At 43.4% G+C, this 25,730-nt stretch overlaps 2 protein-coding genes across 3 annotated transcripts in view; both read left to right on the forward strand.

The window, feature by feature from the left end:
- Positions 1-3,994: 3,994 nt before the first annotated feature.
- On the forward strand, positions 3,995-17,779 carry HAUS3 (HAUS augmin like complex subunit 3). Of its 2 annotated transcripts, none has more exons than XM_069594916.1 (6): positions 3,995-4,078; positions 5,181-5,236; positions 5,623-6,670; positions 7,908-8,347; positions 10,095-10,323; positions 17,462-17,779. In XM_069594916.1, exons 3-6 carry the CDS (start codon positions 5,768-5,770, stop codon positions 17,693-17,695), a joined length of 1,806 nt encoding a protein of 601 aa, XP_069451017.1. In that variant the 5' UTR covers positions 3,995-4,078; positions 5,181-5,236; positions 5,623-5,767; the 3' UTR covers positions 17,696-17,779. The 2 variants fall into 2 exon arrangements, with proteins under 2 accessions (XP_069451017.1, XP_069451016.1); XM_069594915.1 differs by having other exon boundaries at positions 4,036-4,078; positions 4,767-5,236.
- Positions 4,993-25,730, forward strand: part of POLN (DNA polymerase nu) — a 159,993-nt gene continuing 139,255 nt past the window's right edge. Inside the window, exon 1 of the mRNA XM_069594913.1 lies at positions 4,993-5,236. The gene's annotated coding sequence lies outside the window, so the exon portion shown is untranslated. The remainder of the gene's footprint in view (positions 5,237-25,730) is intronic.

The following is a 25,730-nucleotide window of genomic DNA, read 5'->3' on the forward strand; positions in this document are numbered from 1 at the left end:
TCAGGTGATGGGTGCTGAGGTCCTCCCCCGGCCTGTGTCACAGGAAGCCGCGTCTCAGGCAGGGCACCTGCCTTCCTCGGGTCACCTGCTGGAAGGTGGTGCCCTGTGACCTGACCCTAGCCCTCTGGGAAGCCTCCACCACCGGATGCCTTGAGTTTATAGCCAGGCCCCCTCACCCCACACCCAGGCGGGCCACCTGCCCATGCTCTCCTTGGCGGCCAGAACAGCCTCCGGTGGTTTTTCTGCCCCGTCGCCTCCAGGATTAAACCCAGCTGCCTGCCTTCTCCCCATCCATTCCTGTGCCTTCGGCTCAGCCCGAGCCCACCCTGGCCCCGCTCTGTCCCTCCGCACTCCCCTCTGTTCAAAGCTCGATCTTCCTGTCAGTTTTTAAGGCCGCGATTTGGCTGCCCAGCTCGGTGCTCGTCTAAGCTGGTTGCTCAGGCTGGTCACTCCTCTCCTTGCCCAGCGCCTTGCTAGGCCAGGCCTGCAGGGCACTAGCCCTGGCGGGATCTCTTGCCCATTTAGTCCGCAGTGGCTCTCGCCCGCTCCTTCCTCGTTGCCTCCTGGCCTGTCCTGATGCTCTTTACTGGACCCCACCCCCCCTCCAGGCCCCGGTGCCCCAGCCCCGCCTCCAGCAGCCCCGGTGCCCCAGCCCCTCCTCCAGCAGCTCCGGTGCCCCACCCCGCCTCCAGCAGCCCCGGTGCCCCAGCCCCTCCTCCAGCAGCTCCGGTGCCCCAGCCCCTCCTCCAGCAGCTCCGGTGCCCCCCCCCCAGGCCCCGGTGCCCCACCCCCCCCCCAGGCCCCGGTGCCCCACCCCCCCAGGCCCCGGTGCCCCACCCCCCCCCCAGGCCCCGGTGCCCCACCCCCCCCAGGCCCCGGTGCCCCAGCCCCGCCTCCAGCAGCCCCGGTGCCCCAGCCCCTCCTCCAGCAGCTCCGGTGCCCCACCCCGCCTCCAGCAGCTCCGGTGCCCCAGCCCCGCCTCCAGCAGCCCCGGTGCCCCAGCCCCTCCTCCAGCAGCTCCGGTGCCCCACCCCGCCTCCAGCAGCCCCGGTGCCCCAGCCCCTCCTCCAGCAGCTCCGGTGCCCCAGCCCCTCCTCCAGCAGCTCCGGTGCCCCCCCCCCAGGCCCCGGTGCCCCACCCCCCCCCCAGGCCCCGGTGCCCCACCCCCCCAGGCCCCGGTGCCCCACCCCCCCCCCAGGCCCCGGTGCCCCACCCCCCCCAGGCCCCGGTGCCCCAGCCCCGCCTCCAGCAGCCCCGGTGCCCCAGCCCCTCCTCCAGCAGCTCCGGTGCCCCACCCCGCCTCCAGCAGCTCCGGTGCCCCAGCCCCGCCTCCAGCAGCCCCGGTGCCCCACCCCCCCTCCAGCAGCTCCGGTGCCCCCCCCCCAGGCCCGGGTGCCCCCCCCCCTCCAGCAGCTCCGGCCGGGGGTCATCTTGGTCAGGGCCTCACCCCCACCCAGTCGGGAGTTTGAGGACTGAGTTTTCCCGGGTCACGTGATTGTCAGTGATGGTAAACAAGCTGGCTCTCCTCCCACCCGCCCCCAGCCCCACAGGTAGGGCACGCGGATGGTGTTCTGGCCGGGAGGGAGCAGGAGGAGAGGAACGAGAGCCAGCTTTTGTTCGGCTGGATGCGGAAACTCATCCAGACCCGTGTCCTCGGGCCGTCCGGCTCGCTCTCCGCATGGGACACCCCCTGCCTCTGTCTCTTGCCATCTGTCACTTTTGTGACTGCAGGACGGAGCTTCTCACACTGTGTGTCACTTCCCACTTAGAGGGTGGAGTCCCGCCACCATCGCCGAAAGCTACCTCTGAGAAGAGACCACCTTCAACGTCAGACTGCAGTCTGACGCCTCTGAGAAGTTGTCTGAAACCCCAAACACATTTTAATATCAGTAGGAAAAAAAAAAATAAGATTCTCATTGGAAGGAAAGAAACAACAAACACAGCTTCGTTTTGGTCTGTTTAGTCCAGCCGGGTCTCAGACTTTATCAGGAAGAGTCGTTCCCGGTTCCCTTTACCTTTTGCCTCCCTGTGCTGTGTGCTTAAGTCACTCAGCGGTGTCTGACTCTCTGCCACCCCGTGGACTGTATGTAGCCCGCCAGGCTCTGCTGTCCACGGCCATTGTCCAGGCAAGGATACTGGAGTGGGTTGCCATGCCCTTCTCTTTGACTCCCTCAGTTCAGTTCCCTTACAACCCCAGATGGTTTTGATTGGGAGGAAAGAAAGCTTGTCCTGGAAGTAAGCGTAACACACTTGCTTTCATAAATTCCAGTGCAACCTCAAGTACAGAAATGCCCTAATAAGTTTCCAAGGAAAACTCTTTAGTCTGGATAGTTAAACCTATAGTATTTTCATTTGTACTCAGTGGACTAATACCATTGTGACTTTTACTTTATATTTTAATGTTTTTTTGGCGCCAGGAACATCTTTCCAGCAAATGACTAAGGTCAGCAGTTCGAAGTTATGTGGGGGATTTGTGGGCCCAGGGAACGACTCAGGAGTCACTCAGAACAGTGGGGTTCTAGTTCAGATCAGCGTGCTGGGGTCTCACCCTCCAGTTTCCCAGGGATCTTTCTACAGAGCAGCCCTTTTCTTTCTGTGTCTTTGCTTCAGTCTCTTGAGTTCCTCCTCCCAGTCTATAAATATCCCCAAGTTCCTCCCATCGTAGAACCCAAACCCTCCCCCAGCGTGGCATCCCCCACCCCCCACCCCCTCGTCTCCAGTTCTGCTGCTTTCTCTTGCTCTCCCTCAATCTCTGCCTCTTCAGCAGAATTTCTTGAAGGCACTGCCTCCAAAGCCTCCACTTCCTCCGGGTAAGGCGGCCCAGCGCCTCTCCCCGCCCCGTCCCCACGGCTGGGCGGGGAGTCTTCCAGGTCTCCCCCCGCTGGGGGCGGGGTGTGTGTGTGTGTCTAACCCCGCCTCCCAGTTTGTCAACCGGACCCCTCTCTTCCCGTGTGCACGCCCTTGCGCTCAGGCAGTGCGCCGCTCTGCGAGTTTTCTGCTCCTGTAATGGGTTTCCCAACCATTTTAGGGTTTATTGTCTTTTTAGAAGAGGAGGATCAAAAAGTAGAACAGACTTTTCTACTTAATTCAAAAAAGAATTAATAAATAGGTTCAAGTCCAAATTAAAATTCATGGTATCTGCCCTGGAACATTATTCCTTTTCTTCTTAAAAAATATTAAGAAAAGTTATCCGGAGAGACTTCTGCCCTGCCAATGTCACATTAGACTAGGGCGTTATCGAACAAGCCACCTTAGGGCCATTTGATGCTGGCGTAGTGATGACCAGGGCCCCAGCCTTGCTCATTGACGTGTTAATCTGTAGAAGATTGGTAAGTAAAACAAGATTATTTGTGTCTGGTAGAGATGCAAATACGTTCTGCCCGATACAAATGGTAACCTCAGAGTTTTGCTTCCCTGGACTGTGTGCTGCCCACCAGATTTCGTCCAACGTGGAGGTCCCATTTGAGCCCCGCTCCTCGCGCCGACTACACACCCTCCGTTTCTGGCATCCTGCTTTAAAACCCGTGCTCCATCTGTGACACACAGCCACTCGACGAATCAAACAGTTTCGACTTTCTTAAAAGTCCTAAGTTGAAGATGGGATTGTCCGGTGAAGAGAAGGCTTGGGAACGAAGTGCTTCTGGAAAACAGCGTTCGTCACAAGAGACTTCGTCCACGCTCACTCTGGACGGCAGCGCGGCCCCCGGGCCCGCGGAGGACCGGACGCCCCGGCCACCAGTCGGGCTGGCGACAGGGCGGAGCCGGCTCTGCTGCGCGCTCCCGACACAGCGAGGCAGAGACGGAACACCGGCTCCCCAGAGGAGGCGGGCGGAGGCTGCGAGCGCGGGATAACGGTCCCCTAGGAGACCGCCGCTGCGGCAGGGAGCCAATCAGCTCTCTCCCTGCTGGTAGACGTCAGGCCGGGCCCCGCCTCTTCCGATATTGCGCCTGCGCAGGCCGTCGCCTAGCGGCCGGGTCTTGGTCCTTTGCGCGCGCGCGCGAGCGGTCCTCCCATGAGGCCTTGCGAGGTTGGGCGGCGGCGGCGGGCTTCTGAGGGGCGCGAGCAGAGCTTCCTGAGGTGAGCGGCGCCGGACTCGCAGTTCTCTCAGGCGGGCGGTGGGACGGTGGGAGCGGCGCAGGTCAGCGGCTGCGTCTTCTTGCCGGGCGCCCTTGGGGACGTCTTTCGGGCGCGCGAGTAGTTTCCCGCGCAGCGCAGTCGCGGTCCTCAGGGGGAGGGGGCGGGGGGCAGCGACCCGAGAGGCTGGGGACTCCAGTGCGGTCGGGGGGCAGCCGGAGGGACGAGGGGCGCAGCGGCGGGAGACTGAGGGCTCCAGTGCGGTGAGGGGGCGGCGGGAGGGCCCGGGGCGCAGTGCCCGGAGAGGCGAGGGGCGCGGCGGAAGACCGGGGACTCTAGTGCCGGCGGGGAGCCGGGCTCTCGTGGGGTTATCGAGGCGAGGGGCGCGGCCGGAAACGGGGTCTCCAGCGAGGGTGGGCTGCGGCGGGGGGCGCGGCCCTGGCGGCTCCGCTGGGGCGCGGGGGGGCGCACTCCCAGACCCGCCGGCCGCCCGGCACCCGCGTAGTCGGTTCAGTTCGGTCGCTCAGTCGTGTCCGACTCTTTGCGACCCCGTGGGCTGCAGCACGCCAGGATTCCCTGTCCAGCACCAGCTCCCGGAGTTTACTCAGACTCGTGTCTGTCGAGTCGGTGACGCCATCCAACCGTCTCATCCTCTGTCTCCCCTTCTCCTCCTGCCTTCCACTTACGCCAGCGTCAGGGTCTTTTCAGATGACTCAGTTCTTCGCATCAGACGGCCAAAGTATTGGCGTTTCAGCTTCAACATCAGTCCTGCCAGTGACTGTTCAGCACTGGTTTCCTTTAGGACTTGACCCGCTTAAGGTTTGTGCAGTTTGTCGTCGGGCCGACTGGACCGCCTCTGTGGACGGATATTTTATCGACGCGCACACCGATCGTTCATCGCTGAATGACACAGAATCAGAGTGCCGCAGATGACTGGGTCCCTCCTCTGAACCTCTCGTTCCCGTCGCTGGCGTTCGCAGCGTGGATTATTCAGTGGTCCCTTTGCTGAAAATAACAAACGCCTGAAATACCTTTAAGGACTGCTCAGTCCTTTGGTTCTTTTCAAGTCGGCGGTGGTTCTTAAGCCTGGTTTTCTCTGCACTAGGTTGGTCGTGTCTGACTGCTTTTTGCGTGAATGCGGCTGCTGATTGAGTCATTCAGGTAAATATTCAGTTGACTCTTCCTCAATATCTGACCATATTTATTTCTGTCTTGGAAAGGACAGGGAAAAGAGGCTGTTTAGTCACCTGACGGCGTGGATATATTTAGATCCATCTGTTTTGAATTAAAAACTGAATTGCTGATCTATAAAATGTATCTTAAACCATGTTACCTTTGGAAAAAATAAGATTTTCTTGTTAATTAGTCTTTCATTACTGTTTCAGTGTTCTGAGTAATACTCTAATTATTTCTGTCAGATTTGTCAGCTACAACTATCTCTGGGTTAGATAGTTCCCAAATATCTTGTGATATTTATCTGTATAATACTTTAAAAGATAGAGTCGCCTTATTTGTGGTCTAATACTTGGTTTTTTTTTCCCCTCTAGGATAAATTATTATAGATTCTAAAAATATTTTTCCCCCTTCTCTATGGACTTAACATAAAATTAGTTTTGTATGTAGTTGGACTTATTTTCTAAATAGCAACACCATTAAAGCCTTACCAGTTACAGAATTTTGGGTAGTTAAGCCATGAGCTGTGGAAAAGAATTTGTGGAAACATTAAAAAAAATTCATTATCCCAAAGCTGATATTCTTAATGGGGAAGATTTTGACTGGTTGTTTGTTGAAAATGAACCGTTTTTGAAGTGGTTTTGTGGGAATGTGAATGAACAGAACATATTGTCTGAAGAGGAATTGGAAGCTTTTAGCGTTCTTCAAAAATCAGGCAAGCCCATCCTAGAAGGAGCAGCACTGGATGAAGTTCTTAAAACCTGTAAAACTTCTGATCTGAAGACACCTACCTTGAATGACAAAGAGCTAGAGAAATTAGAGGATGAGGTTCAAACTCTGCAGAAACTGAAGAACCTAAAAATTCAGCGACGTAATAAATGCCAGTTGATGGCTTCAGTAACTAGTCACAAATCTCTGAGGTTAAACGCTAAAGAAGAAGAAACCAATAAAAAGCTGAAACAGAGTCAAGGAATTCTAAATGCTACAAATACCAAGATCAGTAATGAACTTCACACTCTTAGTGATGGAGTTGCAAAGTTAATGATGTTCTTCAGACGGTCTGATTTGGGTCAAGGAACAAATCCACTGGTGTTTTTATCTCAGTTTTCATTGCAAAACTATCTAAGCCAAGAAGAGCAAAGTACGGCAGCATTAACCTTATATACCAAAAAACAGTTCTTTCAGGGTATACATGAAGTAGTTGAAAGTTCAAATGAAGAAAATTTTCAACTTTTAGATATGCAGGCACCATCTATTTGTGATAATCAAGAAGTTCTTGAGGAGAGACGGCTAGAAATGGCTAGGCTGCAGCTGGCATACATTTGTGCTCAACATCAGTTAATTCACTTGAAAGCAAATAATTTGAGCCTAAAGTCAAGTATAAAGTGGGCAGAGGAGAATCTTCATAGCCTCACTAGCAAGGTAAGTGTGAGAAATGAGACTGGATTCATATTTAAGTTGTTGCTAATTATGAAATAATATTGGGAGATCCCCTGGAGAAGGGAATGGCAACCCACTACAGTATTCTTGCCTGGAGAATTCCATAGGAGGAGCTGGTGGGCTGTAGTCTGCTGCTGCTGCTGCTGCTGCTAAGTTGCATCAGTCATGTCCAACTCTGTGTGACCCCATAGACGACAGCCCACCAGACTCCCCCGTCCCTGGGATTCCCCAGGCAAGAGTATTGGAGTGGGGTGCCATTACCTTCTCTGGGGCTGTAGTCTATGGGGTTGCAAATAGTCAGACGTGACTGAGTGACTAACACATGCTGATAGTAAAGTACTTTAGAAAGAGGGATGTAATAAGTAATTGCATTTTATTTTCTGTTCAGTGTTTAGTTGTGGTATGTTACTGTTTCACACAAATAAATCTTAGTGGAGGGCAGAAATAGTAATTATAACCCAGCCACGTTATCTAGCTCATTTTCAAAAGTACTCTTGCATTCTGTGTTGGTTCATACACAGATAAGGCTGACATTGTCTTTTTTGTGAGGAATGAGCCTTATTGCTGTTATGGGTAGTCTGCCTTATTTGCTCTGACCAGAGGATGGTGCTAATGAAATCCAGTTCAGTGGATTGAAACTCCTGATTGTTTTTTAAGAATGTACAGATGTATTAAAGATATCTACCTGCACTCTTGAGTAGCTTGCTTTCCTGGTCATGTATCCAGTGAATAGTTGAGTAAAAAGAACAGCTTTTCTGGAGCTAAATACCCAGAATTGTCCCAAACTTCAGAATGATGTGTGAAGTCCCGTCATTTTGTAGAAGTTCTAAAGTCAACAAGCAGGGTGGGAGAATAGCTACTGAGATTATTTTAAGAAAAGCATAAATAGCATACGTTAGCGTTTGATAAGTAGTGTGGTAATGGGTGATTTTTTCTTAAGACAAACTTGACCAAAAAATCTCTGTTTTGGTAGCCATTTATGTGTCTAGTATTTTACACAGTAGTGATAGCATCAGGATTTAGCAATTCATAATGGCTTTACCCTTGGTTTCACCTTCACTGTGCCATTTTAAACTGTGATTTTGGCTTTTGTTAATACGAAACAGGTTTCTATTAGTGAGTATGTTACCTGATAACCTAAAACGGAAAGTGAAAATAATTTAAAAACTATTCCTACTTTGTATTTACAGTTTGAAATGTAATTGTTTTCTTTGTGTAGGCTCTTGGCAAAGATAATTTGGATGCTAAAATTTCTAGCTTGAACAGTGAAATTCTGAAACTTGAAGAACAAATCACTCATATGAAAGGCGAAATTTTGCCTGCTGTGGTGAAAGAGAATGCCCAGTTACTGAATATGCCGGTCGTGAAGGGAGATTTCGACCGACAGATTGCTAAGCAAGACTGTCACACAGCAAGACAAGAGGTAGTTTTAAATCAGTTGATAAAGCAAAAGGCATCATTTGAACTTCTTCATTTATCGTATGAAATTGAACTGAGAAAGCATTGGGACATATATCGTCAGCTGGAAAACTTGGTTCACCTACTTAATCAAAGTAATTTGATGTTCCACCAGCGATTAGAAATGCTAGCAGATCCATCAGTATCTCAGCAGATAAATGCAAGGAATACCATTGATACCAAGGATTATTCTACTCATAGGTAGGTTTCTTTGTTTCCTTAGTGAGTAATTATTTTTCTGTTTGTTTTTGTTAAGTACTAGAGTTTGAACTAAAATTGTGAAAGTTTAAAAAGTTCTTTGCACTTCATGTTTGGTGTTTGTAGTTTTCCACCTTTCTGTTATGTGGGTCTATGTTTATTTTAATTTTTTTTCCCAGTTCCTCAGTTAATTTAATTTAATTTTTAAAAATTTTTTAAAATTGAAGGCTAACCCTTTTCATTTATGTTAGATCTAGAAGTAGCTGGTTTAGAGGTGAGGTGGATGGTTTGGAGAATTGAAAATATACAATACAAGGCCTTTATTCATGTTTGGATGCTATTATTTAGATACTTTTAGATTTGGGGCAGGAGGCTGACTCTAGCAGGAAGTTTGAATGCATCTTGGTGTATATCAAGTATTGCTGAGCAGAGAATTGATTGCATTTGGAGAAGGTGGCGGTAGAGAGGAAAGAAGACTTCATTTTTGCATCTAGTCAGGTGAATCAGTAAGAATGACTGCTGGCTTCCGGTCTGTTCTGGATGTCTGAGCAATTAATGGTATGGAGATACTGAAGATGAAGAGCTAAAGTAGTAAAAGGACTCAAAAATCTAGATTCTACTGCTGCTTTTTCTCTAGACTAAAAGAAAATCGTCTAATACTTTTTATTCTTATTAATGAAGTGAAGAGCATGGATAGGGTGACGTCATTGCACAGTTCTAGAAGGTGGCATTGACATCGTGATTCTGTGTGAATGGGGCCCCCTGGAATTGTGTAGTCACATTCCACAAGAAGAGAGTCAGCCTTGGGCTTGAACTGGTTTGGGGCTTCCTTGGGGCTCAGATGGTAAAGAATCTGCCTGCAGTGCAGGAGACCTGGGTGTATGTCGATCTCTGTATATCATCTCTGGGTCCAGAAGATCCCTTGGAGACTGGAATGGCTTCTCACTGCCATATTCTTGCCTGGTGAATTCCACGGACAGAGGAACTTGGCAGGCTACAGTCCATGGAGTCACGAAGAGTTGGGTACAACTCATCGACTAACACTTTCACTACTTTTCACTTTGAACCAGTTTCAAGAAGACTAAGAAAAAGAGCAGATTCTTTTTGTCATATATGCGTAGAAGGTGCTGCCTCACGTTTTTCCGTTTGTACTGTAGGATTTTTCTGCCATTAATGTTTGAAGTATTAAAATGGCCTCTTGGCTCATTAGGAATTTGTCAAGCAGATGTAGACATGACTGGAGTAGCAAGTTTACTGTTAATATTTATGTAGCTTGTATTTTCAACTTTTCTCTTTTAAGTCTATCACAGTCCTTTAAAATTAGGTAGATGTTAAGACGTGAAAATTAAATCTCAAAGGTTGACTTGACTGACTTCTTACATGGCAGCTAGCACTCAGACCTAAGGCTTCTGTTTCAAGTTCTTTGCCATTTCTGCGACATCATAGTTGTGTTCTGTGAAAGAAGTGTTTTCTGAAATGTACTTTAATTGAAGTAGGTTAATGGCAGTTAAAATCAGAAAGAATTTTATGTCTAAAATGTGGAAGATGGGAAAACTGGGGAATTCAGATACAATAATTAGAATATGTATTTCTGTAATGAGATAGTATTGTAGTTGGAAAGTTTTTAATTGTTTGATTAATATTTATAAATCGTTAGCTTTCCCAAAGATGCCCCAATATATAGTGTGTTATAATTTTGAAAACTGTACTGACTTAAGAATTTTTTCTAATTTTTATTTCCACATTATAGGCTTTATCAACTTTTAGAAGGAGAGAATAAGAAAAAAGAATTGTTTATAACCCATGGAAACCTGGAAGAAGTAGCTGAGAAATTAAAACAGGATGTTTCTTTGGTACAAGAGCAGTTGGAAGTATCTGCTCAAGAACATTCTTTGTTTCTGTCCAAACTAAACAATGATGTGAACATGCTTTGTGAAGCTTTGTATCAAGGAGGAAACCAGCTTTTGCTTAGTGATCAGGTAGGTGCTTACCATGGTAATTAAAAATGCTTAAAAAAAAATAATGTCAGGCTCCTCCGTCCATGGGATTTTCCAGGCAAGAGTACTGGAGTGGGGTGCCATTGCCTTCTCCAATGTTCATTGTGAAAGATACTAAAGAAAATGTTAACATGAAGAAAATATTACTCCATTTCCCTAATAGTAACATTTTTTAATCTCATTTTTATTCACATGTAAATGTATTTTTCAAGTAGTTTTGGTCAAAGTTTTTAAAATTTGTTTAATATTTCAGATATGAACGGATATGTAATCTTTATGGTAAGAATTTAAAAAAAAATAAAACCATCCCTGTATTTTTTTCACCTATTTTAACACAGAGGATTGCTCTTATGTCTTTAAAATCCTGTGTACCCTTAGGAGTAGCAGCTCCTTCTAATAGCATTCGCCTCTCTTTTTTCAGGGAGGAGCTACTATGCTAAGTTTTGTCATTTGCTTTCTTTTATTTATAATACAGATTGTGTGTTATTTAGTTTTGTGTGTTTCTGAACTTTATATAGATTGTATTATCTATACTTCAGTAGCTTGCTTGTTTCTTATTATGATTTTGGGTTTCATCCATGTGGATGTTTGTAAAACTTAGCTCATGCATAGTTTTCTCCTCTATATAGTTAGCATTCCTTTTGTGAAATTCCACAGTTTAATTACCTGTTCTGTTGACAGACATATAGATTATTTCCAGTTTTTGCTGTTGCAGCTCACACTGCTGTGGATAGCCTTGTCACCTGTCTTACGGAGGCATGTCTCTCTCTATCTGTCTCCTCGCATAGGAGTGGAGTTGCTGAATAACGTTCTGTTTTACATAATACATCAAACTGACTTTAGAAGTGGTTGTACCATATTGTATCAGCAGTGTTTAAGAGATGCTCTTTCACCATATTTTTTCATTACATAGTGCTGTTTGTGTTTATAATTTTCTCTCCCTCTGCATAGATATAAAATAGCGTCCTGTTGAGGTTATGATTTGCATTTCTCTGGTCATGGCGGTTGAGCCCCTTTGGGTAGGAGCTCTTGAACGTATTTCAGATGCCAGTTGTTTGCCAGTGGTGTGTGTTGCATATGTTTGCTTCCTATTTGGGTCTTCTTTTTTTCTTTTTTATTGTTACCTGTTAGTTTGTTTTTGACTTTTTTTTTTTTTTTTAAGATTTCAATTCTGATGTAATTTATCACTCTTATGCTTTGCCCTTTTTTATATCTGTGAAAGTTTGCCCTTAACATAGTCATGACAGTCCCTTTTGCTTTATCTTAAAAGTTTATGCTGTTGTAGTTCAGTTCTTTAATCCACCAGGAGTTTATGACATGAGAAGTAGAGTTCTAATTTTATTGTTATTATTTCCCCATGAATAACCACATTGTCCCATTACCGCTTACTGAGGCATCCACATTTAACGTCGGTATCTTTCTGATGAAAAGACCCTCATACGTTAAAACACATACAAGACCCTCCTTGAGTGTCTCTCACCTTCATGCATGTTCCTTAGATATTGAGAGCACTGCCAGTTCTGAGCCATAAGCCGGGTTCAGAGTCTGTTTTGGAGGACGAGATGGTTGGATGGCATCACCGACTCAATGGACATGAGTTTGAGTAAGCTCTGGGAGAAGTGGTGAAGGACAGGGAAGCCTGGCGTGCTGCAGTCCATGGGGTTGCAAGGAGTTGGACGCGACTGAGTGAACAACAGATGATTCCTGTCTGGACTGTGATTCTAGCCAAGGGCTCTTCCTCTCTGGCCGTCCTGACCTTAAGATCCTCGGTGTCCTTGGTTTACTACAGACAGTCTCCTGTTGGACGTGCTACCTTCGGTGGACCCTGGACTTTGCCACTCGTCTCGTCAGTGTCAGGAGTCATGGATTCTGTTTTTGCAAGATCAGTGATTGAGTATAGCGGCTTTGGGCTCTCTTACCAGTCTGCATTGTTTTATGGACTTGTGGTCTTTTAAAGTCTTGTTGTCCCTTTGTTGCTTTTAAGGAGCTTTTGGGTTTTGTTTTTTGGTGTTGTTGCTGTGCTGGGTCTTCCGTTGTGCGTGGGCTCTCCCTCGTTGCGGTAAACAGAGGCTCTTTAGTTGGGGCACGGACTCTCTCGTTGCCCCGTGGCATGTGGGATCTTAGTTCCCTGACCAGGCATTGAATCTGTGCCCCCTGCGTTGTAAGGTGGATTTTTAATCACTGGACCACCAGGGAAGTCCTAGGAAGATTTTGCTTTGTTTGATTCTTTAAATACTTCATTTCACTTCTTACATTTTTTTCCTATGGAAGAATTGGTCTGAATAACTACCTTATCTTTTCTTGAAATAAGACAGCTTATGATTAGTTTTTTAAATAATTTTTTATTATAAAATATACAAAGTGTAAAATGTACAATTTTAACCATTTTAATGTGTGCATTTACGATGACGTTAAGAACATTTGCAGTGTCGTGCAGCCGTGTCACTGTTTACTTCCAGAACTTTTCTCATCTGTGCCTGTTAAATATTAATTCTCCGTTACTTCTTTTCCCCATCCCTGGTAATCTCTATTCCATTTTCTGTCTCCATAAATTTGCCTACTATAGGTACCTTATAAAAGTAGAGTCATATAATAATACTTGTCCTTTTGTCTTTGGCTTATCTCAGCATAATATCCTTAAGTATCATCCATATTGCATCAGGTGTGAGAAGTTTATTCCTTTTTGGTGCTGAATATTCTGTCGTGTATATACCACATTTTATCCGTTCATCTGTATTTCATCATCACGTTTTATCTGTTTAACTGTTCATCTGTTCATAGACACTTGAGTTGTTTACACCTTTTATCTGTTGTATATAATGCTGCTATGAATGTCAGTGTACAAGTATTTAAGTCTCTGTTTTCATTCCTTTTGGGTATACGCCTACGAGTGAATGCTGAATCATGGTAAGCCTGTGTTTAACTTTTTGAGAATCTGTCCAACAGCTGTTCCAGGGTTCTAGTTTCTATATGTCCTCACCTACAGTTGTTATTTTCCCTTTTAAAAAAGTAGATAATAGTCATCCTCGTGGATATGAAGTGATACTTGTGATTAGTTTTTTAAAGTCTCCTATTACTGATTCTATCTTCTTGATCTTTTAAATAATTATGTAAAAATCCTATGATGGTGGATTTGAAATTTTCTCATTATAGTTCTATCAGTTTTTTATTTATATTTGAGTCTATTTTATAAGTTACATCCAAGTTTAAAATTGCAGTGAATTATTATCCTGGTAGATTTAAATTGCAGTGATTTAACTGTTTAGCATTATATAATGACCCTGTATTATGCTTTTTGTCTTAATTTTCTCTTGTCCAGTATTAATATTCCTATGCTATTTTCTTTTGGTTAGTATTTGCAAAGTAGATGCTTTTTTCCTTTACTTATATATCTTTTATATTTTCCTTTTTATTTAGCATTATGAAATAAACATTTCCATGCTACAATAATTTTAATTTTTAATGTTTATAATCTTGATTTAATTACTATGTCATAATTTCTGTAACTAGTCCACCATTTGGATGAACTCTTAGAGATATTATAGAATTATGAGGTTTCTTGGGTTATACACATTATTTTTTAGCTTTTGATACTGCCATATTGCTTTTCAAAGGAGTTTACCTACTTAAAATGTCACCGGCTATTTGAATGTCTACTAGATACCATTTATCATATGATACAACATAATTTCACGAGTTTCTAAGAAAGAAAAAGTTTTTTCATTTAAACTGACACAGTACTTTCTTGTTTAGAATTTTTATTTCATACCTATTAGAAAATATCTTTTAGGTGTGATAGACATAGGTTTTTATCATATTCCTTAGAAATATACATTAAAAGGAAAAAGCCAATTAAAATGATTAAGGTATTTCTGAAACTTCACATTCAGTGTCCATTTCTATGTTATTTCTTGACTCAGAGTATTTTTTGTGTTTTTCCACACTGTACATAAACAGTGTTGGTGATGGCAAAAAACTTACTGTTCAGTTGATAAGTCGTTTCTGACTCTGCAACCCCATGGACTACGGCACACCAGGCTCCTCTGTCCTTAGCTGTCTCCCGGAATTTGCTCAAATTCATGTCCATTCAGTCAGTGATGCTATCCAACCATCTCATTCTTTGTCTCCCACTTCTCCTGCCCTCAATCTTTCCAGCATCAGGGTCTTTTGCAGTGAGTCGGCTGTTCATATCAAGTGGCCAGAGTATAGGAGCTATAGTTTCAGCATCAGTCCTTCCAGTGAATATTCACAGTTGATTTTCTTCAGGGTCGACTGGTTTGATCTCCTTGCTGTTCAAGGACTCTCAAGAGTCTTCTCCAGCACCACAATTCAAAAGCATCAGTTCTTCCGCGCTCAGCTTTCTTTATGGTCCAGCTCTCGCATATGTACATGACTACTGGAAAAACCATAGTTTTGACTATATGGACTTTGATCGGCCAAGTGATGTCTCTGATTTTTAATACGCTCTCTAGGTTTGTCATAGCTTTCCTTCCAAGGAGCAAGGGTCTTTTCATTTCTTGGCTACGGTCACCATCTGCAGTGATTTTGGAGCCCAAGAAAATAAAATCTGTCAGTTTCCATTTTTTCCTCTTCTATTGCTCTGAGGTGATGGGGGGCATATGCCATGATCTTAGTTTTTTGAATGTTGAGTTTTAAGCCAGCTTTTTCACTCTCTCACCCTCATCAAGAGGCTCTTTAGTCCCTCTTCACTTTCACTGATAAAATGTGGTCCACTGGAGAAGGGAATGGCAAACCACTCCAGTATTCTTGCCTCAAGAACCCCATGAACAGTGTGAAAAGGCAAAAAACTAAATGACCTGATTTTAAAATGGGCTAAGGACTTGAATAGACATTTCTCTAAAGAAGATATATAAATGGCCAACAGGTTTATGAGTAGTTGCTCAACGTCACTAATTATCAGAGAAGTGCAAAGCAAAACCACAGTTGAGATATCACCTTACACCTGTTATAACTATTATCAAAAAAACCAAAAGAGTAGTGTTGGTGAGGATGTGGGGACATTGGAACCCTGGTACATTTTTGGTGGGAATGCAAAATGGTGAAGCTACTGTGGAAAACAGTATGGAATTTCCTCAAAAAAGTTAAAAATAGAACTACTGTATGATCCTGTAATCCTCCTCCTGGGTATCAAAGGAGATAAAAGTAGGATATTAAAGCGATGTCTCCATTCACAAGTTCATTGCAGCCCTACTTGTAATAGCTAAGCTGTGGAAAAAACCTGAAAGTCCGTCTGTGGAGGAATGGGGAAAGAAAATACAGAAGTATATACATACAGTGAAATATTATTCAGCCTCAAAACCTGCAAAATACCCCATGAATGAACCTTGAGGAGATTATGCTGAATGAAGATAAGCTAGTCTCAAGAAAGAGCGCATGATTCCACTCACTGTGGGCTATCTAAAATAGACTCATTAGAAGCACAGAGTCCAGTGGTGGTTGCCAGTGATGGAGAGTTGTTAATCAGTAGGTATCGAGTCTCACTTAAGGCACAGTGAGCAGGTCCTAGCCATCTGCTACAGGACATTGTGCTAATAGTTACCAGTACAGTGTTGCGCCCTTGGATTTGTTAAGAGGGGAGAGCTCATGCCATGTGTTCTTAACCACAGTGAGAGTTAGAAAATTGGTGCTGGAACCCCTGGTGTTCCGGTGGTTAGGGCCCCACGCTTCCAGGGCAGGGCCATGGCGTTGGTCCTTGGCTGGGGCACTAAGATCCTGCAAGTCTTGCAGGGAGGGGTATTACATATATGACAGAGTGCTTCTTATGCATGTCTGGTGAAGTACAGTTACACGATGCTCTTAATTATACAGTGCCTGTTGATTTCAGTCATATTAAACTGTGAGAGAATCCATTCTAAAATCACTAAAATATGGTGATTTCACTATAATGTCATTGGGTATCATTATTTTATGTTCTTCCCTAGTCCAGTGAGATATAAAATGTCATCCATATGAATTTTAACTTGCATTTTTATTAATGAAGTTGAATATTTTTCAGTATTTGTAGTAGTATTTTAGTAACTATTAAGATCGTTAGTATTGAAGTTAGAGGTGAGATATTGCTCATTGTTTTCCAGTTTACAGGGTTTTTCCTCAGAGGCCACTTACTGTAGATACTACTTGATTTTTATTATTATCATTATTATTTTTACTGTAGTTTAAGAAGTACTGCTCTTTGGAGCTGGCATTTATGACGTGTGAAGCTAGTACTCTTGAACTTGTACATTAAAATCACCAGGGAGCCTGTTGAAATGTGGCTTCTGGCTTTGTTGCAGAGTGACTTAGCGTGGAGTGAGGTATAGGAATCTATTCATAGCGAGCATCAGGAGATTACCATACTGTGGATCATTCTGAGAAGTGGTCGAAGGCTGAGGTGTAGTTATAGCTACAGATTGTCTGAGAAATTATAGGAGTAGAAAGCATGGTTAGAAAACCTAAACTGCTTTTAATGTTAAAAAGTGAGGAATTTCGGTTACTAAATGTGGGGGGTCCAGAATGTTTAGGTTTTTGAGAAGAATTACATGGTAAATCAGCATTGTTGAATGTTACATGTAATTCCATCTTCTGTAACAGTGAAAAAAGAAAAATCCAGATTAAGACAATTATTTTATATTGGTAATTGCTCCATTTCAAGATTTTATCAGTACCTCTGATGTCTAGAGTAAACAGGTTAGGCTAAAACAAGGTTTGATTACTTTGGCAGAGTGTTAAGTTCCATGAAGGAAATGGTGTTCTTTTTTTTTTTTTTGGTGTTCATTTTTATAGTTGTAGACTCTAAAACAGTGCATGGTATGAGGTAGGCATTCAGAATACTTGTTGAATGTATAAATATGCAGAACAGTTTACATATCAAATACTCTTCAGGGGGTATGAGTTTGCTTTGAAGCACTTAAACTTGCCTTCAGAAGTTGTTTCAATGGATCTTACATAGGCTTTTTGTTAATCCTGCTATGGATTTTTAATTGAGGTTCTTTTATTGTTGAGGTTGTGGGAATAATCATTATATCATTTAGATTCTTCCTATGTAAATTGCATTTAAGATTTATGATTGGTGTTATGAATAGAGATTTTGAATTAAAAAGCATTATTATTTTCCTTTCAGGAGTTAACGGAGCAGTTCCATCAAGTTGAATCTCAGCTAAATAAACTAAATCATCTTCTTACTGATATTTTTGCTGATGTGAAGACAAAAAGAAAACTGTTGGCATCTAATAAGCTGCATCAAGTGGAAAGAGAATTATATGTCTATTTTTTAAAAGATGAAGATTATCTGAAAAATATTGTGGAGAATTTAGAAAACCAATCAAAGATTAAGACCATTGGTCTTGAAGACTGAAAATTGCCAAAAACGAAATCTTCACTGCATGTGTTCCACATATTAGGAGAAGAATGCAGATAATAAACGTCATGAAAATTTTAAGCTTGAGGTCGATGAACCATTTCATTTAATGAATTTTGAGTATTATATCAATTTGGTTTATTTCTTATATGTTTATTCAGAGTACCAGTGCTTTTTATAACTTGAGAATTTGCTTTGTGGCACTTATTCCTGGTAACCTTTTTTTTTAAAAAAATTTATTTTTAATAGTTGTTTTACATAATTTTGTTGTTTTCTGTCAAACCTCAACATGAATCCGCCATAGGTTTACAAAAACCCCCTCCCTTTTCACCCTCGCTCCCGTCTCCCTCCCCGTCCCACCCCTCTTGGTCGATACAGAGCCCCTGTTTGAGTTTCCTGAGACATAGAGCACATTCCTGCTGGCTTTCTGTTTTACGTATGGTGATGTAAGTTTCCATGTTACTCTCTCCATACATCTCACCCTCTCTTCCCCTCTCCCCATGTCCATAACTCTATTCTCTATGTCTGTTTCTCCACCGCTGCCCTGCAAATAAATTTTTCAGTAACATTTTTCTAGATTCCCTATATATGCATTGCTGCTGCTGCCGCTGAGTCGCTTCAGTCGTGTCCGGCTCTTTGTGACCCCATAGATGGCAGCCCACCAGGCTCCGCCGTCCTTGGGATTCTCTAGGCAAGATCACTGGAGTGGGTTGCCATTTCCTTCTCCAATGCATAAAAGTGAAAAGTGAAGGTGAAGTCGCTCAGTCGTGTCCGACTCTGCGATCCCATGAGTCGCAGCACGCCAGGCCTCCCTGTCCATCACCAACTCCCGGAGTTCACTCAAACTCATGTCCGTTGAGTTAGTGATGCCATCCAGCCATCTCATCCTCTGTCGTCCCCATCTCCTCCTGCCCCCAATCCCTCCCAGCATCAAAGTCTTTTCCAGTGAGTCAACTCTTCACATGAGGTGGCCAAAGTACTGGAGTTTCAGCTTTAGCATCATTCCTTCCAAAGAAATCCCAGCGCTGATCTTCAGAATGGACTGGTTGGATCTCCTTCAGTCCAAGGGACTTTCAAGAGTTCTCCAGCACCACAGTTCAAAAGCATCGATTCTTCAGCGCTCAGCTTTCTTCACAGTCCAATTCTCACATTAGTATATGATCTTTCTCTTTCTCTTTCTGACTGACTTCACTCTGTATAATAGGCTCTAGGTTCATCCAGCTCAGTAGAACTGGCTCAGATGCGTTCCTTTTTATGGCTGAGTACTGCTCCATTGTGTATCTGAACTACAGCTGCTTCATCCATTCATCTTCAGTGGATATCTAGGTTGCTTCCGTGTTCTAGCTGTTGTAAATAGTGCTGCAGAGAACAATGGAACACGTGTGTCTTTTTCAATTTTGGTTTCCTAGGGTATGTGCCTAGGAGTGGAACTGCTGGATTATATGGTGGTTTTATTTCTGGTTTTTTAAGGACTCTCCATATCGTCTTCCATAGTGGCTGTATCAATCTCCATACCCACCAGCAGTGCAAGAGTGTTCTGTTTCTCCACACCCTCTCCAGCATTTACTGTTTGTAGACTTTTTGATGATGGCCATTCTGACTGGTGTGAGGTGATAATCTCATTGTGGTTTTGATTTGCGTTTCTCTAACAATGAGCGATGTTGAGCTCTTCGTGTGTCAGCCATCTGTACGTCTTCTTTGGAGAAATGTGTTTTTAGGTCTTTCCCACTTTTTGATTGGGTTGTTTGGTTTTCTAGTGTTGAGTTGTATGAGCTATTTGTATATTTTGGAACCTAATCCTTTGTCAGTTGTTCCCTTGGCTCTTTTCTCCCATTCTGAGGGTTGTCTTTTCACCTTGCTTATAGTTTCCTTTGCTGTGCAAAAAGCTTCTAAGTTTAATCAGTTCCCACTTGTTTGCTGTAGTTTTTATTTCCGTTACTCTAGGAGGTGGGTCGTAGAGGATCTTGCTTTGATTTATGTCACCGAGTGTTCTGCTTACGTTTTCATCTAAGAGTTTTATAGTTTCTGGTCTTACATTTAGGTCTTTAATCCATTTTGAGTTGATCTTTGTGTATGGTGTTAGGAAGTGTTCTAATTTCATTCTTTTACATGTAACTGTCCAGTCTTCCCAGCACTATTTATTGAAGAGGCTGTCTTTGCTGCATTGTATATTCTTGCCTCCTTTGTCAAAAATAAGGTACCCATAGGTGCATGGGTGTATTTCTGGGCTTTCTGTCCTGTTCCATTGGTCTGTATTTCTGTTTGTGTCCCAGTACCATACTGTCTTGATGACTGTAGCTTGTAATATAATCTGAAGTCAGGAAGGTTGCTTCCTGCAGCTCCATTCTTTTTCAAGACTGCTTTGGCTGTTTGGGGTCTTCTGTGTTCCCATGTGAATTGTGAAATTTTTTGTTCTGTGTCTGTGAAAAATATCATTGGTAATTTGATAGGGACCACATTGAATCTGTAGATTCCATTTAGTACTATAGTCATTTTCACAGGATTGATTCTTCCCACCCAGGAGCATGGAGTATCTCTCCATCTGTTTATGTCATCTTTGATCTCTTTCATCAGTGTCTTATAATTTTCTGTGTGCAGTTCTTTTGTCTTCTTCCGTAAGTTTATTCCTAGATATTTTATTCTTTTTTGTTGTAATGGTGACTGGGATTGATTCCTTAATTTCTGCGTTTTCATTGTTAATATATAGAAATGCAAGTGATTTCTGTGTATTGATTTTGTACCCTGTGACTTTGCTAAATTCACTGATTAGCTCTAGGAAATTTCTGATAGTATCTTCAGGGTTTTCTGTGTACAGTATCATGTCATCTGCAAACAGAGCTTTACTCTTCTGATCTGGGTTCCTTTTGTTTCTTCTTCTTCTCTGATTGCTGTGGCTAGGACTTCCAGAACTATGTTGAATAATAGTGATGAGAGTGGACACCCTAGTCTTCCTCCTGATCTCAGGGGGGATACTTTGAGTTTTTCACCGTTGAGAATGTTTGCTATAGGCTTATCATATGTGGCCTTTACTATGTTGAGTTAGGTTCTTTCTGTGCCCATTTTTTGAAGAGTTTTAATCACAAATGGGTGCTGAATTTTGTCACAGGCTTTTTGCACATCTATTGAGATTATCATGGTTTTTATCTTTCAGTTTGTTAATACGGTGTATCACATTGATTGATTGGCACATATTGAAGAATCCTTGCATCCCTGGAGTAAATCCAGCTTGATCATGGTGTATGAGCTTTTTAATGTGTTGTTGAATTCTGTTTGCTAAAGTTTTGTTGAGAATTTTTGCATCTGTGTTCATCAGTAATAGTGGCCTGTAGTTTTTTTGTGTGTTGTCTTTGTCTGATTTTGGTATCAGGGTGATGGTGGTCTTGTAGAATGAGTTTGGAAGTACTCCTGCTGCAATTTTTTGGAAGAGTTTTAGACGGATAGGCATCAGCTCTTCTCTAAAGGTTTGACAGAATTCTCCTGTGAAGCCATCTGCTCCTGGGCTTTTTTTGGGGGGGAGATTTTTGATCACAGCTGTGATTTCAGAGCTTGTAATTGGGTTGTTCATAATTTCTGTTTCTTCCTGGTTCAGTCTTGGGAGATTGAACTTTCCTAAGAACCTGCCCATTTTATTGCGCTTTAGTTGTCATGACAGTCTCTTAGAGCCCTTTGCATTTTTCCATTGTCTATTGTTACCGCTCCTCTACCATTTCTAATTTTGTTGACTTGATTCTTCTTTTCTTGACAAGTCTGGCTAAAGGTTTGTCAATTCTATCTTCTCAAAGAACCAGCTTTCAGTCTCACTCATCTTTACTATTGTTTCTTTCACTTCTTTTCGTTCGTCTCTGCTCTGACCTGCATGATTCCTTTCTTTCTGCTAATTTTGGAGTTTTTGTTGTTCTTTTCCCAGCTGTTCTGGGTGTAAATTTAGGTTGTCTGTCAGGGTTTTCTTGTTCTTGAGGGAGGACTGTTCTGCTGTGAGCTCCCTCCTGGATCTGCTTTGCTGCGTCTCATAGGTTTTGATGTGTTGTGTTTTCATGGTCATTCTTTCTAGAAATTTTTTGGTTTCCCTTTTGATTCCTTCAGTGACCTGTTGGTTACTTAGAAATGTATTGTTTCATCTGCATGTGTGCGTTTTTTACAGTTTTTTTCTTGTAATTGATACCTAGTCTCGTAGCGTTGTGGCCCGAAAAGATGCGTGATACGATTTCAGTTTTCTTAAATTTACTGAGGTTTGATTTGTGACTCGAGATGTGGTCTATCCTGGAGAATGTTCCCTGTGCATTTGAGAAGAAGGTGTATTCTGCATTGGGATGGAATGTCCTGAAGATTTCAGTGAGATCCATCTCATCTAATATATCATTTAGGACTTCTGTTTCCTTATTAACTTTCTGTTTTGATGATCTGTCCATTGGTGTGAGTGGGGTGTTAGAGTCTCCTACCGTTCTTGGGTTACTGTCAGCTTCTCCTTTTGTCTTGTTAGTGTTTGTCTTATGTATTGAGGTGCTCCTATGCTGGGTGCGTAGGTATTTACAGTTGTTATGTCTCCTCTTGAATTGATCCTTTGATGATTATGTAGTGTCCTTCCTTATCTCTAGTAATATTTTTATTTCAGGGTCTGTTTTGTCTGATATGAGGGTTGCTACTCCAGCTTTCTTTTGCTTTCCATTTGCATGGAATATATTTTCCCATCCTCTCACTTTCAGTCTGTATGTGTCTTTAGGTCTGAAGTGGGTTTCTTGTAGACAGCATATATATGGGTCTTGTTTTTGTATCCATTCAGCCAGTCAGTGTCTTTTCGTTGGAGCATTTAATCTGTTTACATGTAAAGTAATTATTGAGGTATATGTTCCTATGGCCATTTTCTTAATTGTTTGGGGTTTGATATTGTAGATCTTTTTCTTATATTTCTTGACTCTAAGTCCCATTAACATTTGTTGTAAAGCTGGTTTGGTGGTACTGAATTCTGTTAACTTTTGTTTGTCTGAAAAGCTTTTGATTTCTCCATCAATTTTGAATGAGATCCTTGTCAGGTACAGTAATCTTGGTTGTAGAATTTTCCCTTTCATTGCTTTAAATATATCCTGCCATTCCCTTCTGGCCTGCAGAGTCTCTGCTGAAAGAGCAGCTGTTAATCGTGTGGGGTTTCCCTTGTATGTTGCTTGTTGCTTTTTCTTTCTTTGTTTAATCTTAGCTTGATTAGTATGTGTTTTGGCATGTTTCTCCTTGGGTTTTTCCTGTATGGGACTCTTTGTATCTCTTGGACTCAATTGACTATTTCCTTTTCCATGTTGGGGAAATTTTCAACTCTACTCTCTTCAAAAGTTTTCTCATACCCTTTCTTTTTCTCCTCTTCTTCTGGGACCCCTGCAATTCGAATGTTGGTGCGTTTGATACTGTCCCAGAGGTCTCTGAGACTGTCCTCAGTTCTTTTCATTCTTTTTACTGTATTCTGCTCTTCAGAAGTTATTTCCACCATTGTATCCTCCAGCTCACTGCTCCGTCCTGCTTCAGATGTTCTGCTGTGACTCCTTCCAGAGTGTTTCCAGTTTCAGTAGGTGTGCTGTCTGTCTGTTCACTCTTTAATTCTTCTAGCTCTTTGTTAACTGACCTGTGCATCTTCTCCCTTCTGTTCTCAGGGTTTTTATCGTCTTTACTGTCATTATTCTGAATCCCTTTTCAGGTAGTTTGCCTATTTCCTCTTCATTTATTTGGACTTCTGTGTTTCTGGTTTGTTCCTTCATGTGTTTCTCTGCCTTTTAATTATTTTTTTAACTTACTGTGTTTGAGGTCTCCTTTTCCCAGACTTCAGGGTTGACTTCTTCCTTTTGGTTTCTGCCTCGCCAAGGTTGGTGCGGTGGTTTGTGTAAGCTTCGGGTAGGTTGAGATTTGTGCTGAGGTGGTTTTTTTGTTTTTCCTCTGAGGGAAAGGCTGAGTGAGGTGGTACTCCTGTCTGCTGATGGTTGGGTTTGTGTTTTTGTTTTCTTTGTTGTTTGGATGAGGCATCCTTCAGGGTGCTCCTGGTGGTTGGGTGATGCTGGGTCTTGTATTCAAGTGGTTTCCTTTGTGGGAGTTCTCACTATTTGATACTCTGTAGGGTTAGTTCTCTGGTCGTCTAGGGTCTTAGAGTCAGTGCTCCCACTCAAAAGCTCAGGGTTTGATCTCTGGTCAGGAATGAAGATTCCACAAGTGGTTTGTTATGGTATTAAATGAGATTAAAACAAATAGACAAAAATGAGAAACCAAAGATGAACCCCAGACAAATGGCAGTTACAAAATCAGGCAAATAATAATTAAAGTAATGGAATATACGCATATACACACACCTATAAGCAAAATCAAAATAGTCCAACAAAGATAAAGTACAATAGATTGACCGGGCAAGCAAAGGAAACCGAAAATTAATCTGCTAGTTAAGAACAAAACTAGGTAAAGCACAAGCTGGAAAACGAAACTAAAGCAAGGTGCCAAGTGGGGAATGAAGCAGTGAAGACAGAACTAATGAGTGTGTTGAGAGGAAAGAATAGATACACGAAGTTGAGTAGAGGTGGGTAAGATTTATATACGTTAATGATCAACTGCAGGGGGAAAAGAACAGTAGGAAAAACAAAGGGACAAATGTAGAAAAAATAATAGGTTTTAAAAAAAATACAGAACTGCAAAAGCCCAGTGTAGAGGCAGAGGTTTATAGCAGCAATAAAAAGTGGATTTTAAAGAAACCTCAAAAGCTTATTAGATTTCACAGTGCCAATAACAACTATATTGGGGGCGGGGGGGCGGGAGGAAGAAAAAAATTCAAACTACAGAATGAGTCAAGACATAAGAATAATACTTGTTTTTCTCAAGTCACAGCTGTCAGCGTCCTTTCCCTCTGGGAGTCACAGTCCGCCTCACCTCCCTCGGATGCCCTCCAGCACTGTGCTGGTCTCTGGACCTGCTGTGGGGGCAGCTCAGACTCTAATCTGGTCCTGCTCCTGTGTGTTCTTGCCTCCAGTGTCCACAGCTATCAGTGTGTCTTCTGGGGGAGCTCTCAGTGTCCTTTTGTGTATTCCATAGACAGTCTGCCTAGTGACCCGTGTGGATTTAGTCTGCAGCTTGTAACAGCTGGTGGGAAGGTTTTGGGTCTTCTTTCTTAGCCATACTGCCCCTGGATTTCAGTTGTTTTATTTACACCTCTGCAGGTGGGTCATCCACTGGGGTTTGCTCCTGAGGCTGCTCTGAGGACTTGGGTCTGTCCCAGTGAGGGCCAAGTGTGGAGGTGGTGCAGCTGCTTGGCTTGCAGGGCTTCTGGCAGCATCACGTACCGGGCAGTTGGCAGGTAGGGCAACAGGAAATACAATGCTCTAGGAGGGTATGGCAGCCAGTATTGGCCGATACACTGCAGTATTCTTGCCTGGGGAACCCCCTGACAGAGAGGCCTGGCAGGGCACAGTCCACAGGGTGACGAAGGGTTGGACACAACTGAAGTGATCCCACGTGCATAGACGCAAGACATTTTTGCCTGTGGCAGCTCTGCCCCAGTGAGGGTTGATTGTGCAGGTGGTGCAGGGGACCCTAGCAGCGCCAAGTGTGCAGGGACACGGACTGCCTCAGCCGCAGGGGTTATGGCCATGTCAGAGTCTCTTTTTCAACTCTCTGGTAGCTGGCAATCAGAAGTCTTTTTTGGGTAGTCTTTCTCCATAGCTCCGCCCGTTCAGGCACTTAGAGGGCTCCCTTGCCTAGGGTAAAGGCAGAGGAACCAAAGGTCAAATGGCCAACATCTGTTGGCTCACTGAAAAAGCAAGAGAATTCCAGAAAAACATCTGCTTTGTTGTTTATGCCTTTGAACTGTGTAGATGACAGTAAACTGTGGAAAATTCTTTGAAGAGATGGGACTAGCAGACCACTTTACCTGCCTCCTGAGAAATCTGTATGCAGGTCAAGAAGCAACAGTTAGAACAGGACATGGAACAACAGACTGGTTCCAAATTGGGAAAGGAGTACGTCAAGGCTGTATATTGTCACTCTGCTTAACTTATATACAGAGTACATCATG

The sequence above is a fragment of the Ovis canadensis genome, chromosome 6 (genome assembly GCF_042477335.2).
Source record: "Ovis canadensis isolate MfBH-ARS-UI-01 breed Bighorn chromosome 6, ARS-UI_OviCan_v2, whole genome shotgun sequence".
NCBI classification, from domain to species: Eukaryota; Metazoa; Chordata; class Mammalia; order Artiodactyla; family Bovidae; genus Ovis; species Ovis canadensis.

Excerpts from the sequence above, each read along its gene's own strand:
- HAUS3 (XM_069594916.1), top strand. The coding sequence starts at position 5,768 with ATGAGCTGTGGAAAAGAATTTGTGGAAACATTAAAAAAAATTCATTAT. Across the intron at positions 6,671-7,907 it reads TTCATAGCCTCACTAGCAAG|GCTCTTGGCAAAGATAATTT; the intron begins GTAAGTGTGAGA and ends TTCTTTGTGTAG. Across the intron at positions 10,324-17,461 it reads AGCTTTTGCTTAGTGATCAG|GAGTTAACGGAGCAGTTCCA; the intron begins GTAGGTGCTTAC and ends TTTTCCTTTCAG.